The following is a 16,159-nucleotide window of genomic DNA, read 5'->3' as shown; positions in this document are numbered from 1 at the left end:
ATCGTTGTGATTCAGAAAAAGACAAAAAAATACTCTTACGAAAAGTTTGTTCTTGTTACGTAAAAACTACAATTGGCGGGATAAGAGCGACAGTGGCTCAGGCGGTTGAGCGGGTCGTCCAATGATCGAAGGGTTGGCGGTTCGATCCCCGCTCCCCCCAGCCAAATGTCGTTGTGTCCTTGGGCAAGACACTTCACCCTCCTTGCCTCCAGTGTGGCTCCACTGGTGTGTGAATGTGCATGAATGATCCCGCTGATGGTCAGAGGGGCCGTAGGCGCCAAATGGCAGCCACGCCTCTGTCAGTCTGCCCCAGGGCAGCTGTGGCTACAACCGTAGCTACCATCACCAAGTATGAATGAGGAGTGAATGAATAATGGACACAATGTAAGCGCTTTGAGCGTCTGGAAAAGCGCAGATAAATCCAATCCATTATTATTATTATTAGTCCAGCTCCGCCCCTTTCTGATCCTCCACCTGCAGATCCATGAACGTCTTTGTTTTCCTGGTCTGAGCTGGAATCTGGATCAGAACTGGAGGGATGGACGGATCTGATACTGCTGCTGTTTTTGTTGCACATCTTATGTTAGGTTTGGGCTGTAAGCTAGTGGGAGAGAGTATAAAGCAAGGCATGATGGGAAGGGGTAGCAGACTTACTCCACACCAACAGTCCCACCAAACAACTCAAAGGCAAATGTTTCATGAATTCCTGCTGCTCTGCAGAAACTGTCCTAGAAAACGACACAGGATTTTGGTCTTGGCCAAAAACGGCATCTTCATCATGAAAAGACGACTGGAAACGATTTGAAACGGATCAGAAGATGTTCAGAGTGGGACTTTGAACCTGGTTTCTAGTGAAATTGGTCCTCATGTCTGAGGACGTCGATCAGATCCTCACCTGTCCAGGGTGGATGTAGCTCCATGCAGCTTCTGGGGTTTTCCAGCTCCAAACCCAGAATCTGCTGGACGGAAAACGCCGGTCACTGTTCTGGTCGGTAATTGCATGATGTCTGACCCGGACCTCCAGCTGCTGAAGGATTTATACCGGGAATCTTTTTTCCATGAGAATGGGATTCCTTGAAGATCCACGGTGGAAGATCTCCGTGGATTCTGAAGACAAACTCTTCCAAATTCACAGCAGAACCATTCAGCGCCGCCCCCCCCCCCCCCCCCCCCTGATCAGAGTGCAGACATGGATGGAAACCTCCGACAGACAAAAGGCTGAACCAACGAGTTCTATCACTAGAGGAGACATCACCTGGTTCCTCATGGGAGGAGAGCACCACCATCTTGGTGAGGTCAAGTTACTGCTGCAGTGAATGCATGTGAACACATTTTTTGCATAATACCAGTTCATTGTTTGTGTTTCAACTGCCAAAATCAGAGAAATGAGTCCATGAAGGAGGAAGGCAGATCATTTGACAGGTAAGTACTATAATTCTTTTCTTTTAATGCTGCAGGGGCTTTATTAATAGAACACATGTTGACATGTATGATGCTGCAGGGCTGTTATCAACATGCTGCATGATGTACGGATAATTTGCTGTTGACATAAATGTAAACTTTATTGTGTTAAACCTATATGCAGCATACTAGGCTATTATAGTAATCTAGATTGATACATTTCTGACTCAGTGACTGAACTTTTCTTACAGGTTTCCAATGGATTCAGACTTCAGGAAACAGTGCTGTGCCAACAGTCTGGCCTCTTACCCAACTGCTGCAGAACCTGCAGAAAGGTGCAGGTTCTGGTTTTCTGAAATGGACAAAGACTCCAGACTATTTCTACAAATTTAAGAAATTTTTAAAAATGATGGGAATTTTTATTTTAATCCGTTTTTTAGGGATTCAAATTCATTTTAGTTTTCGAGATTCTCAATTTTAAAAAATTTCAATCGTAATAAAAACGTCATTACAAAAATACGGTTGCTTTCTTCTGGGCCCACAGCGGCAGACTGACGTCATCTATGCTGTTTATTTAAAATCCTGTAAAATTCAGATACACATTTATTGTGAAAGTCCACACCGGAAGCGTCCCGAGCTGCATAATAACCCAGCTGCGTTTTTCAGGGAAAAAAAAACGTTAAAATGTCGGGAATTATTTTGGAAAATCGCCTCCAAGTTTCTACAGTCTGGATCCGGTGGCAGCCGCGAGACAAAAACGGTAACTGTCCGCTGGTCTCTTCACATCCGTAACTATGGCAACCGGGACTTTAGGCCGAGCAGCGTCCGCGGAACCAGCGCGAGCGCTTGAAACTTTCTTTTGTCACGATTTTCTCTTTTCCATCTGTAAGATGGTCGGAGAGAGTTCTAGGACGGAGTCGACATTATTCGCGACCCCCCACCCCCACCCCCATCCCCGCGTTTATTTAACCGAACCGTTTATTTAACGGGACCAGGGGCGGACCTAACAGTTTGGGGGCCCAGGCGAACCATAACAAGGGCCCCTTTGCAGCGGTTGTCATTTTTTATTGGAGTAAAACGGTGAATAATCTTCTTACTTTTAGACAGAATCGACGTCAACAATTCAAGTGTTCTGATAAGCCTTTAAAATGTGAAATCACATTTAAATGGTAATTCAATGTATTTTATAGACATTACTTTTACTTTTTATTGGAGTTGTGTCTGAATTCCAACTCTAACCTCTATATAGCGCGTTCATCATTCTATAGTGTCTGAATCTACAATCCAAAATCCAGAAATTTCCCAGAAGTCTCTGTGAAAAACCAGTGAGCATCAATGCTCACTGCGTTGGCAAATATGGACCACAATGCATTGCATCGGAACAATTTTTGTCAAAAAAAAGTTTTTAAATGTATATTTTAATAAACCATCAACGTCTTTATCTTCAGAAGACGGTGGACTCATAAATAATTGTTGCAAAACGCTCATTAATTAGATTTGAACTTTGTGAAATCGATGACATCATGTCAGCCACGGCCTGAATGAAACCCCCACCTCCTAGTAGGAACAAATGACCATCTTGTGTCTTTTTTTAGTCAAAGATGGTACAGTAATGGGTCAACTTTATAATGGAAAGGCCCATAAAACCAGACTGGACCAGACTGGACCGCTCAGTGAAAACTAGGCTCAAATTTGTCAGACTGAGTTTCATTAAGTGGTTGAAAGGTGAGGGTTAGGGTTAGGGATGCTTCCTGCTTCCCTTAACTTTTAACTTTCTTCCCATAAAAGATCCTTTGTGGTTTTGAAATGAGGATTCTGGAAAGGAGAATTTCTGTAAAAGACATAAAGACCTGTAGTTCTAACTCCTCTGTCACGTTTGCTGTTTCTGATATTTGTGTCACTGAAAGATTTAAGATCATTTTCTGGCTGAGATGATCAATAATCTGCACAGATTAAAAATCATCAAAGGATTTTATCCGTTCCAGTCTGATTGAAGCTCTTTTCATTTGTTAACGTCTAACGACAGTTATTCTGTCATAAAAACGAGTAAAATCATAAAAATCTGAAGGCTTACAATGAATGATGATGTGGGGGCTGTGGGAGAACGTCTCTCCAACAGACAGCAGAACCCCGTCTGGTTCTGCTGCAGGTGTCTGTGTCAGAATCTTCTGAACCGCAGATGTTCCTCATACTTTGTGCAGATGAGCAGACGGAGACTCTGCGAGAAATCCCCGTCCCCACAGCAGCCGAGTCCACCATCATCCGACAGGTGAGCCCCGCCCCCTCTAACCCTGTGCTCCTCATCACCTCACCTGTGCTGCCGTTCACCTGGCTTGTTCTGCAGATCATCCGGATGGTTCCGTCTCATTCATGTGTGGTTTTCCACATCCGTCTGTTTTCAGCAGCCAGAAAGGTTTGGAGGAGAGCTAGCTTTAGCTTTTAGCCGTTGGCGATCTTCAGACGCCGCATGTTCTCCAGAGATCCAGGTTCTCCAGAGATCCAGGTTCTCCAGAGATCCAGGTTGTCCAGAGATCCAGGTTCTCCAGAGATTCATGTTCTCTAGAGATTCATGTTCTCTAGTGATTCATGTTCTCCAGAGATCCAGGTTCTCCAGAGATCCAGGTTCTCCAGAGATCCATGTTCTCCAGAGATTCATGTTCTCCAGAGATTCATGTTCTCCAGAGATCCAGGTTCTCCTGAGATCCAGGTTCTCCAGAGATTCATGTTCTCCAGAGATCAAGGTTCTCCAGAGATCCAGGTTCTCCAGAGATCCAGGTTCTCCAGAGATTCATGTTCTCCAGAGATCCAGGTTCTCCAGAGATCCATGTTCTCCAGAGATTCATGTTCTCCAGAGATCCAGGTTCTCCAGAGATCCAGGTTCTCCAGAGATTCATGTTCTCTAGAGATTCATGTTCTCTAGTGATTCATGTTCTCCAGAGATCCAGGTTCTCCAGAGATCCAGGTTCTCCAGTGATCAAGATTCTCCAGAGATTCATGTTCTCCAGAGATTCATGTTCTCCAGAGATTCATGTTCTCCAGAGATCCAGGTTCTCCTGAGATCCAGGTTCTCCAGAGATTCATGTTCTCCAGAGATCAAGGTTCTCCAGAGATTCATGTTCTCCAGAGATCCAGGTTCTCCAGAGATCCAGGTTCTCCAGAGATTCATGTTCTCCAGAGATCCAGGTTCTCCTGAGATCCAGGTTCTCCAGAGATTCATGTTCTCCAGAGATCCAGGTTCTCCAGAGATCCAGGTTCTCCAGAGATTCATGTTCTCCAGAGATTCATGTTCTCCAGAGATCAAGGTTCTCCAGAGATTCATGTTCTCTAGAGATTCATGTTCTTCAGAGATCCATGTTCTCCAGAGATCCATGTTCTCCAGAGATCCAGGTTCTCCAGAGATCCATGTTCTCCAGAGATTCATGTTCTCCAGAGATCCAGGTTCTCCAGAGATCCAGGTTCTCCAGAGATCCATGTTCTCTAGAGATTCATGTTCTCCAGAGATTCATGTTCTCCAGAGATCCATGTTCTCTAGAGATCCATGTTCTCCAGAGATTCATGTTCTCCAGAGATCCAGGTTCTCCAGAGATCCATGTTCTCCAGAGATCCAGGTTCTCCAGAGATTCATGTTCTCCAGAGATCCAGGTTCTCCAGAGATCCATGTTCTCCAGAGATTCATGTTCTCCAGAGATCCAGGTTCTCCAGAGATTCATGTTCTCCAGAGATCCAGGTTCTCCAGAGATTCATGTTCTCTAGAGATTCATGTTCTCTAGAGATTCATGTTCTCCAGAGATCCATGTTCTCCTGAGATCCAGGTTCTCCAGAGATTCATGTTCTCCAGAAATCAAGGTTCTCCAGAGATTCATGTTCTCTAGAGATTCATGTTCTCTAGAGATTCATGTTCTCCAGAGATTCATGTTCTCCAGAGAACCAGGTTCTCCTGAGATCCAGGTTCTCCAGAGATTCATGTTCTCCAGAGATCCAGGTTCTCCAGAGATCCAGGTTCTCCAGAGATTCATGTTCTCTAGAGATCCAGGTTCTCCAGAGATCCAGGTTCTCCAGAGATCAAGATTCTCCAGAGATTCATGTTCTCTAGAGATTCATGTTCTCCAGAGATCCATGTTCTCCAGAGATCCAGGTTCTCCAGAGATCCAGGTTCTCCAGAGATCCATGTTCTCCAGAGATTCATGTTCTCCAGAGATCCAGGTTCTCCAGAGATCCATGTTCTCCAGAGATTCATGTTCTCTAGAGATTCATGTTCTCTAGAGATTCATGTTCTCCAGAGATTCATGTTCTCCAGAGATCCAGGTTCTCCAGAGATCAAGATTCTCCAGAGATTCATGTTCTCTAGAGATTCATGTTCTCTAGAGATTCATGTTCTCCAGAGATCCATGTTCTCCTGAGATCCAGGTTCTCCAGAGATTCATGTTCTCCAGAGATCAAGGTTCTCCAGAGATTCATGTTCTCTAGAGATTAATGTTCTCCAGAGATTCATGTTCTCCAGAGATCCATGTTCTCTAGAGATCCATGTTCTCCAGAGATTCATGTTCTCCAGAGATCCAGGTTCTCCAGAGATCCATGTTCTCCAGAGATCCAGGTTCTCCAGAGATTCATGTTCTCCAGAGATCCAGGTTCTCCAGAGATCCATGTTCTCCAGAGATTCATGTTCTCCAGAGATCCAGGTTCTCCAGAGATTCATGTTCTCCAGAGATCCAGGTTCTCCAGAGATTCATGTTCTCTAGAGATTCATGTTCTCTAGAGATTCATGTTCTCCAGAGATCCATGTTCTCCTGAGATCCAGGTTCTCCAGAGATTCATGTTCTCCAGAAATCAAGGTTCTCCAGAGATTCATGTTCTCTAGAGATTCATGTTCTCTAGAGATTCATGTTCTCCAGAGATTCATGTTCTCCAGAGATCCAGGTTCTCCTGAGATCCAGGTTCTCCAGAGATTCATGTTCTCCAGAGATCCAGGTTCTCCAGAGATCCAGGTTCTCCAGAGATTCATGTTCTCTAGAGATCCAGGTTCTCCAGAGATCCAGGTTCTCCAGAGATCAAGATTCTCCAGAGATTCATGTTCTCTAGAGATTCATGTTCTCCAGAGATCCATGTTCTCCAGAGATCCAGGTTCTCCAGAGATCCAGGTTCTCCAGAGATCCATGTTCTCCAGAGATTCATGTTCTCCAGAGATCCAGGTTCTCCAGAGATCCATGTTCTCCAGAGATTCATGTTCTCTAGAGATTCATGTTCTCTAGAGATTCATGTTCTCCAGAGATTCATGTTCTCCAGAGATCCAGGTTCTCCAGAGATCAAGATTCTCCAGAGATTCATGTTCTCTAGAGATTCATGTTCTCTAGAGATTCATGTTCTCCAGAGATCCATGTTCTCCTGAGATCCAGGTTCTCCAGAGATTCATGTTCTCCAGAGATCAAGGTTCTCCAGAGATTCATGTTCTCTAGAGATTAATGTTCTCCAGAGATTCATGTTCTCCAGAGATCCAGGTTCTCCTGAGATCCAGGTTCTCCAGAGATTCATGTTCTCCAGAGATCCAGGTTCTCCAGAGATCCAGGTTCTCCAGAGATTCATCTTCTCTAGAGATTCATGTTCTCTAGTGATTCATGTTCTCCAGAGATCCAGGTTCTCCAGAGATCCAGGTTCTCCAGAGATCAAGATTCTCCAGAGATTCATGTTCTCTAGAGATTCATGTTCTCTAGAGATTCATGTTCTCCAGAGATCCATGTTCTCCAGAGATTCATGTTCTCCAGAGATTCATGTTCTCCAGAGATCCAGGTTCTCCTGAGATCCAGGTTCTCCAGAGATTCATGTTCTCCAGAGATCAAGGTTCTCCAGAGATTCATGTTCTCCAGAGATCCAGGTTCTCCAGAGATCCAGGTTCTCCAGAGATTCATGTTCTCCAGAGATCCAGGTTCTCCTGAGATCCAGGTTCTCCAGAGATTCATGTTCTCCAGAGATCCAGGTTCTCCAGAGATCCAGGTTCTCCAGAGATTCATGTTCTCCAGAGATTCATGTTCTCCAGAGATCAAGGTTCTCCAGAGATTCATGTTCTCTAGAGATTCATGTTCTTCAGAGATCCATGTTCTCCAGAGATCCATGTTCTCCAGAGATCCAGGTTCTCCAGAGATCCATGTTCTCCAGAGATTCATGTTCTCCAGAGATCCAGGTTCTCCAGAGATCCAGGTTCTCCAGAGATCCATGTTCTCTAGAGATTCATGTTCTCCAGAGATTCATGTTCTCCAGAGATCCATGTTCTCTAGAGATCCATGTTCTCCAGAGATTCATGTTCTCCAGAGATCCAGGTTCTCCAAAGATCCATGTTCTCCAGAGATCCAGGTTCTCTAGAGATTCATGTTCTCTAGAGATTCATGTTCTCCAGAGATCCATGTTCTCCTGAGATCCAGGTTCTCCAGAGATTCATGTTCTCCAGAGATCAAGGTTCTCCAGAGATTCATGTTCTCTAGAGATTAATGTTCTCCAGAGATTCATGTTCTCCAGAGATCCAGGTTCTCCTGAGATCCAGGTTCTCCAGAGATTCATGTTCTCCAGAGATCCAGGTTCTCCAGAGATCCAGGTTCTCCAGAGATTCATCTTCTCTAGAGATTCATGTTCTCTTGTGATTCATGTTCTCCAGAGATCCAGGTTCTCCAGAGATCCAGGTTCTCCAGAGATCAAGATTCTCCAGAGATTCATGTTCTCTAGAGATTCATGTTCTCTAGAGATTCATGTTCTCCAGAGATCCATGTTCTCCAGAGATTCATGTTCTCCAGAGATCCAGGTTCTCCTGAGATCCAGGTTCTCCAGAGATTCATGTTCTCCAGAGATCAAGGTTCTCCAGAGATTCATGTTCTCCAGAGATCCAGGTTCTCCAGAGATCCAGGTTCTCCAGAGATTCATGTTCTCCAGAGATCCAGGTTCTCCTGAGATCCAGGTTCTCCAGAGATTCATGTTCTCCAGAGATCCAGGTTCTCCAGAGATCCAGGTTCTCCAGAGATTCATGTTCTCCAGAGATTCATGTTCTCCAGAGATCAAGGTTCTCCAGAGATTCATGTTCTCTAGAGATTCATGTTCTTCAGAGATCCATGTTCTCCAGAGATCCATGTTCTCCAGAGATCCAGGTTCTCCAGAGATCCATGTTCTCCAGAGATTCATGTTCTCCAGAGATCCAGGTTCTCCAGAGATCCAGGTTCTCCAGAGATCCATGTTCTCTAGAGATTCATGTTCTCCAGAGATTCATGTTCTCCAGAGATCCATGTTCTCCAGAGATTCATGTTCTCCAGAGATCCAGGTTCTCCAGAGATCCATGTTCTCCAGAGATCCAGGTTCTCCAGAGATTCATGTTCTCCAGAGATCCAGGTTCTCCAGAGATCCATGTTCTCCAGAGATTCATGTTCTCCAGAGATCCAGGTTCTCCAGAGATTCATGTTCTCCAGAGATCCAGGTTCTCCAGAGATTCATGTTCTCTAGAGATTCATGTTCTCTAGAGATTCATGTTCTCCAGAGATCCATGTTCTCCTGAGATCCAGGTTCTCCAGAGATTCATGTTCTCCAGAGATCAAGGTTCTCCAGAGATTCATGTTCTCTAGAGATTCATGTTCTCTAGAGATTCATGTTCTCCAGAGATCCAGGTTCTCCAGAGATCCAGGTTCTCCAGAGATCAAGATTCTCCAGAGATTCATGTTCTCTAGAGATTCATGTTCCCTAGAGATTCATGTTCTCCAGAGATCCATGTTCTCCAGAGATTCATGTTCTCCAGAGATTCATGTTCTCCAGAGATCCAGGTTCTCCTGAGATCCAGGTTCTCCAGAGATCAAGGTTCTCCAGAGATTCATGTTCTCCAGAGATCCAGGTTCTCCAGAGATCCAGGTTCTCCAGAGATTCATGTTCTCCAGAGATCCAGGTTCTCCTGAGATCCAGGTTCTCCAGAGATTCATGTTCTCCAGAGATCCAGGTTCTCCAGAGATCCAGGTTCTCCAGAGATTCATGTTCTCCAGAGATCAAGGTTCTCCAGAGATTCATGTTCTCTAGAGATTCATGTTCTCTAGAGATTCATGTTCTCCAGAGAACCATGTTCTCCAGAGATCCATGTTCTCCAGAGATCCAGGTTCTCCAGAGATCCATGTTCTCCAGAGATTCATGTTCTCCAGAGATCCAGGTTCTCCAGAGATCCATGTTCTCTAGAGATTAATGTTCTCCAGAGATTCATGTTCTCTAGAGATTCATGTTCTTCAGAGATCCATGTTCTCCAGAGATTCATGTTCTCCAGAGATTCATGTTCTCCAGAGATCCATGATCTCCAGAGATCCAGGTTCTCCAGAGATCCAGGTTCTCCAGAGATCCATGTTCTCTAGAGATTCATGTTCTCCAGAGATTCATGTTCTCTAGAGATTCATGTTCTCCAGAGATCCATGTTCTCCAGAGATTCATGTTCTCCAGAGATCCAGGTTCTCCAGAGATCCATGTTCTCCAGAGATCCAGGTTCTCCAGAGATTCATGTTCTCCAGAGATCCAGGTTCTCCAGAGATTTATGTTCTCCAGAGATCCAGGTTCTCCAGAGATCCAGGTTCTCCAGAGATTCATGTTCTCATGAGATCCAGGTTCTCCAGAGATTCAGGTTCTCCAGAGATCCAGGTTCTCCAGAGATCCAGGTTCTCCAGAGATTCATGTTCTCCTGAGATCCAGGTTCTCCAGAGATTCATGTTCTCCAGAGATCCAGGTTCTCCAGAGATCCATGTTCTCCAGAGATTCATGTTCTCCAGAGATCCAGGTTCTCCAGAGATCCAGGTTCTCCTGAGATCCAGGTTCTCCAGAGATTCATGTTCTCCAGAGATCCAGGTTCTCCAGAGATCAATGTTCTCCAGAGATCCAGGTTCTCCAGAGATTCATGTTCTCCAGAGATCCAGGTTCTCTAGAGATTCATGTTCTCTAGAGATTCATGTTCTCCAGAGATCCATGTTCTCCAGAGATTCATGTTCTCCAGAGATTCAGGTTCTCCAGAGATCCAGGTTCTCCAGAGATCCAGGTTCTCCAGAGATTCATGTTCTCCAGAGATCCAGGTTCTCCAGAGATCCAGGTTCTCCAGAGATTCATGTTCTCATGAGATCCAGGTTCTCCAGAGATTCATGTTCTCCAGAGATCCATGTTCTCCAGAGATCCAGGTTCTCCAGAGATTCATGTTCTCCAGAGATCCAGGTTCTCCAGAGATCCATGTTCTCCAGAGATCCAGGTTCTCCAGAGATTCATGTTCTCCAGAGATCCAGGTTCATGTTCTCCAGAGATCCAGGTTCTCCAGAGATCCATGTTCTCCAGAGATCCAGGTTCTCCAGAGATTCATGTTCTCCAGAGATCCAGGTTCTCCAGAGATTCATGTTCTCCAGAGATCCAGGTTCTCCAGAGATCCAGGTTCTCCAGAGATTTATGTTCTCCAGAGATCCAGGTTCTCCAGAGATTCATGTTCTCCAGAGATTCATGTTCTCCAGAGATACAGGTTCTCCAGAGATCTATGTTCTCTAGAGATTCATGTTCTCCAGAGATTCATGTTCTCCAGAGATCCAGGTTCTCCAGAGATCCATGTTCTCCAGAGATCCAGGTTCTCCAGAGATTCATGTTCTCCAGAGATCCAGGTTCTCCAGAGATCCATGTTCTCCAGAGATTCATGTTCTCCAGAGATCCAGGTTCTCCAGAGATTCATGTTCTCCAGAGATCCAGGTTCTCCAGAGATCCATGTTCTCCAGAGATCCAGGTTCTCCAGAGATCCATGTTCTCCAGAGATCCAGGGTTCTCCCAAGGACCAGGGTTCTTTAGATTTCCAGGGTTCCTTCAGAGATCCTGAGACTCTAGAGCAGGTGAGGGAGGGATGGCGAACCAGACCAAAAACGGTTGATCTGGATTAAAGGTCGTTGTTTGTGCACTCATTTCAAAGGTGTTGTAGAAAGTTTTTTTATTCTGAGAACGTTCAGGTTCTTCTAACCTTAATGTGAGGTTCCCTGTACGTTCTACTCCTCACTGTGGCGCCTCATTTTGTCCAAAGGTTCTCACCAAAAGCTTTGGACTTGACTCTGATGGCGTCGTTCTCAAGGTAACAGCACTTTCAAGTTAGAATGAATGTTTTTGAGGTAAACCCTACGGAGCGTTGTGTGCAGATCCGGAACCGCCACGGCCGTCTGATCCCTCTGAGCAGCTGCATGGGCCCCAGCAGCGAGCACACGTATGTGTCTGCATGCACACGGCTGTGCAGGTTTCCCCTGGACTCATGCTTTCTTTCCACAGGCCTCTGGTTCTGGAGGCGACCCGGCCATTCCAGCACGGTGAGCACGCCGTCATGGTCCCAGCACCTCCTACGTCTCCCGGCTGAAACCGTTTCCTTTCTGTCTAGTCTGTCCAAAGCCCAGAACCGGATCCACGACCGTGATCACCAAGAGAATGAAGACTCGACTGCAGGCCGCAAACCACAGGGTAAGAAGGTGAAAGATCTGAACTCTGGGTCTGACTGGAGAACCTCTGATGCCAGAAATCCGGGTCTCGGTTCCGAGGCTGAGGGTGGATGGCCCAGAGGTCAGGAGGAACCCGAGGCAGTGGATGAAGGAACAACCAAAATCTTCTTCTGGTCTTCTCCAGATCCAGAGACTGGAGGAGCTTCTCCCTGAAATCAAACTTCAGCAGAACGACAAACGTGTTCAGGTAGTCTGACTTGTCCTTAAAAGAACTGGACGTGACCACAGAACCATGAAGGAAACGGTTCTTCTACGCTTTCTGTGTCAGGAGATGGAAGGTCTGAAGCAGAAGCTGAAGGTTCTTGGTCAGAGGATGCAGGTGAGTCGATCTGATCAACTCCAAGTGAGACTCCGGCTTCATCTCACCTGTCCGGTTCTGTCGCAGGTGGCAGGTTCTCACAGGTGGAGGGGGGTGCTGGACAAGGCCCCTCTGTGGTGAACTGGTGTCCAGGACTCTTGGTCCAGTACTTCTACTGGACCAACATCCCAACCGTCCCTGTAGAAACTGTGTGTGTGTGTGTGTGTGTGTGTGTGGGGGGGTCTTTATGAAATGGGGGGTGAACTTTGTTTTTAGAAATGATGAATATTTATGAAGTTTGACAATGAAGACGTCTTTGGTCATCTCACCTGAGGAAACGTCCAAAATTCACTGAAAACACGGCAGACTAAAGGTATGAGAAGCCGGGGGGGCCTGGATGGGACTCTGTGAGGACCGGGACCAATGAGTTATATCACTAGAGGAGACACGCCCGTTTTAGAAGCCTGGCCGACGGTGGCGGAGCGCGACGCCATCTTGGTGAGGTCGACGACGCCTACATGACAATGACTTCTATTGCTTTTAGTGGTGTCTAAGTAGCTTTTATAAACTGTATATATTTTTAGATTTAAATGTATTTATACATATATATAAATATATTATATTTTATGTGTATAATATATATATATATATACATCATTTGTTGTTGTTAAAGAAGAGAAACAGTCAGCCTTAAAAGCTCAAACTTGAATGGAAATGCATTGTTGCTGGGTTCTTACAAATAAAGAAATTATTAGAAAGAATTTTTAAAATCAATTTCTAAACATTAAGAAGTTTTAGACCTCTTTGACATGTAATTTAAATTATTTAGAAAAACCCAACAATAAGTCAATAATAATAATAATAAATCAATAGTGAATCAATACAAACAATAAATAAATAATAAGTCAATAAATAATAATACAAATAATGATATTATTATTATTGTTATTATTATTATTATTATTATTATTGTTATTATTATTAATAATAATGATAATAATAATAATATTCAAAAGAAGTCCAAAAGTGAACAATAGATTTACCCTAAAATAAACAGTCTGGCCTCTTATCAAAATGTGTTTCCACAAAATGTTCTGAACATATCCAGACTGTATTGCTAGTCGGTACCACGGTGATCCATCTGGATTAGCTCTTTTTATTGCTAAGATCCACTTTTTCCTGAAGTCTGAATCCTTTGGAAACCTGCAGGAAAAGTTCAGTCACTGAGTCAGAAATGTATAAATCTATATTACTATAATAGCCTAGTATGCTGTATACAGGTTTAGCAAAATAAAATGTACATTTATGTCGACAGCAAATTATCCGTACATCATGCAGCATGTTGATAACAGCCCTGCAGCATCATACATGTCAACATGTGTACGATTAATGAAGCCCCTGCAGCATTAAAAGAAAAAAAATTAAAATACTTACCTGTGAAATGATCTGCCTTCCTCCTTCATGGACTCATTTCTCTGATTTTGGCAGTTGAAACCCAAACAATGAACTGGTATTATGCAAAAAATGTGTTCAAATGCATTCACTGCAGCAGTAACTTGACCTCACCAAGATGGCGGTGCTCTCCTCCCATGAGGAACCACGTGATGTCTCCTCTAGAGATAGAACTCATTGACCGGGACCTTCACTTTAACCTGGAAGCTTTTCCACCCCCCCTCCCCGGGGAAGCTGGGTGTCACAGCTCAGTCCTCCAAACTCCAGGATCCTCAACAGTTCAGTCGGCTCCTTCCTCTTGGAGGCGTCAGGTTCCGGTTTCCCCTGAGGCTCAAGAACTCAAGAACCATCTGCTGCCAGAACCAAAACCTTCGTCTGCAGCTGCTGCCTGAAGCTCAGGAAGGGACTTTTCTCCACCAGCTGATGGAGGCCTTCTCCACAGATCTGGTGACCTTCGTGCCAGTTCTTCCTTTCTAGGCTCAGATAGATGTTCTACACCCATGAAACCCACAATGAACAGAAACCAGTTTTTAGATCAGAAAACATTGAAACTAGTCTGTGAATTCCTAGAGATTTGGGGTTTCCTGTGAGTAAAGTGTTAAAAATACTTTCTCAAATCAAACAAGGAAGTTCAGATCTGCAGGGTTTCCAGTCCCAGCGGTAGCAGCTGAGTTCCTGCAGCTTTCTCTGCAGCTCTGACTCATTTCTGACTCATTCCGCCTCTAAAAAGTCCGTCGGACTGTCAGCAGATGTGCTGCAGTGGTTCTGATCATATCTGACTGACAGAACTGAATACGCGCTTTTGGGAGGATGCAAGTCCAGACCGCCTCCTGTGACATGTGGTGTCCCGCAGGGGTCAGTTCTCGCCCTATTCTCTTCATAATTTCCATGCTTCCCCTTGGACGTGTCATCAGTAAACATGGGTTGTCCTTCCATTGTTATGCTGATGACACACAGATCTACATACAAACAGCTCCAAACTCCACCTCAGCTCCATCCCATCTCACCACAAGGCATTGATGAACAGCAACTTCCTACAGCTAAACAGCAGTTAAACCCAGGCACCCCCCCCCCCCCCCCCAGCAGATTCATTCCTCCTCAACATCCCAGTTCACTTTGGACAGTCAGATCATCACTGTTTCCTCCTCAATCACCAACCTGGGAGTACAGTTTGACCCTTAGCTAAACTTCAACAACAACAGAGGATCTATACGGATCTATACGATCTGTAGGCGGCTGGGTAGCTCGGTTGGTAAGGTAAAGGGCTGCCACGCAGGAAGCCAGGGTTTGATGGATATCATATCATCAGCGAGAAATTCTCCTCACCCAGCGGGGCGGCAGGTCCCTTAACGCTGCTCGCTCCCAAGCATGTTTTGGCTGCGGCTGCAGGGGAGGGGTCAAATGCAGACAATCATTTCACACACCTAGGTGTGTGACAGAAAGTGGGACTTTCTTCTTTATACTAGACCTCATTCCACCATCAACAAAACATTTCCAAACTCCGGCCTCATCCCGACGGAGAAACTTTATCTCCTGAAGATTCAACTACTGCAACTGCCTTTTCTGCTATTCCCACCAAGAAGATAAAAAAACGTCATCCAAATCAGTGCAACCAGAATCCTAAAGGGGGTCAGGAAGTATGATCACATCACCCCCATCCTGAAATCGCTGCACTGGCTTCCTGTTTCATCCCAGATTGAATTGAACTTCTTATCATCACTTACATGGCCGGTCAGACACCACCATACCTCCAGGAACTCCTCGTTCCCCAGAAACATACCGGTACCCTCCGTTCATCAGGCAGCTTCCCTCTTCAGGTCCCCCCCACCAGACTCCGTACGAGGGGGGGCAGAGCATTTTGTTCTGCTGCTTTAAAGTCCCTTCCTGTTCATGTCAGAACATCCAAGGTCTGTTACAGACATTTCTATTTTCTAAAGCTTATTATTGCTGATGGTTTCTTACTGTGCTTGTTTAGTGCTACTTTTATAGTTTGAAGTTAGCTTTGTATTACTCAGTGTTCAGTTCTACTGAGTTTTTGTTGTAGAACTTTGAGGTTATGTTTAATGACATGCATTAAAAATAAAGCCTATTATTATTAAATGTGTGGTTCCGTGTTGTGCTACATAGCTCAGTTTTTCTGTGTTACACTGAGTTCTTTGTTCCTTTTTAAAGTGCTTCTCTCTGGAGGATCCACAACACCAGAATGTTCTGATTTCTGTCCGGGCTTCTGCCTGTCACGTCACCCGTCATCTGCCTTTCTGGGAACCGGTTTGTTTGGTTATTGCAGCAGAGCTTCAGAAGCTGGAGTTTCCACACTGAAAGCACATGAACGCCTCACACAGATCTGCTGCAGTCTGACCAGACTGCTTGGAACCGAAATAAAAATGTCCAATAAACCTTCATTTCACGTCTCCTTCTTTCCAGTGGAATATTCAAAGTTTTAGGATTCGGCTTGAATTTCACATGAAACTTTCCAGTTTTGCCCAGATGGGACAGTTTTGGAGTG

At 44.9% G+C, this 16,159-nt stretch overlaps 1 protein-coding gene across 6 annotated transcripts; it reads left to right on the top strand.

The window, feature by feature from the left end:
• The first annotated feature begins 1,808 nt into the window (after positions 1-1,808).
• On the top strand, positions 1,809-15,974 carry LOC144992265 (uncharacterized). 6 transcript variants are annotated; one of them, XM_078947905.1, is made up of 10 exons: positions 1,809-2,161; positions 3,603-3,670; positions 3,746-3,814; positions 11,441-11,488; positions 11,553-11,617; positions 11,680-11,717; positions 11,786-11,865; positions 12,028-12,090; positions 12,172-12,222; positions 15,826-15,974. In XM_078947905.1, exons 1-10 carry the CDS (start codon positions 2,086-2,088, stop codon positions 15,970-15,972), a joined length of 705 nt encoding a protein of 234 aa, XP_078804031.1. In that variant the 5' UTR covers positions 1,809-2,085; the 3' UTR covers positions 15,973-15,974. The 6 variants fall into 6 exon arrangements, with proteins under 6 accessions (XP_078804031.1, XP_078804034.1, XP_078804033.1 ...); XM_078947907.1 differs by lacking the exon at positions 15,826-15,974 and adding an exon at positions 12,289-15,753 and having other exon boundaries at positions 1,831-2,161; XM_078947909.1 differs by lacking the exon at positions 1,809-2,161 and adding an exon at positions 2,178-2,481.
• The last annotated feature ends 185 nt before the right edge of the window (positions 15,975-16,159 follow it).

This window comes from Oryzias latipes, chromosome 5 (genome assembly GCF_053564925.1).
Source record: "Oryzias latipes strain Hd-rR chromosome 5, Olatipes_Hd-rR_3.1".
NCBI classification, from domain to species: Eukaryota; Metazoa; Chordata; class Actinopteri; order Beloniformes; family Adrianichthyidae; genus Oryzias; species Oryzias latipes.
The sequence above is the reverse complement of the archived record's forward strand: the minus strand, read 5'-3'. Positions and strand labels throughout refer to the sequence as shown.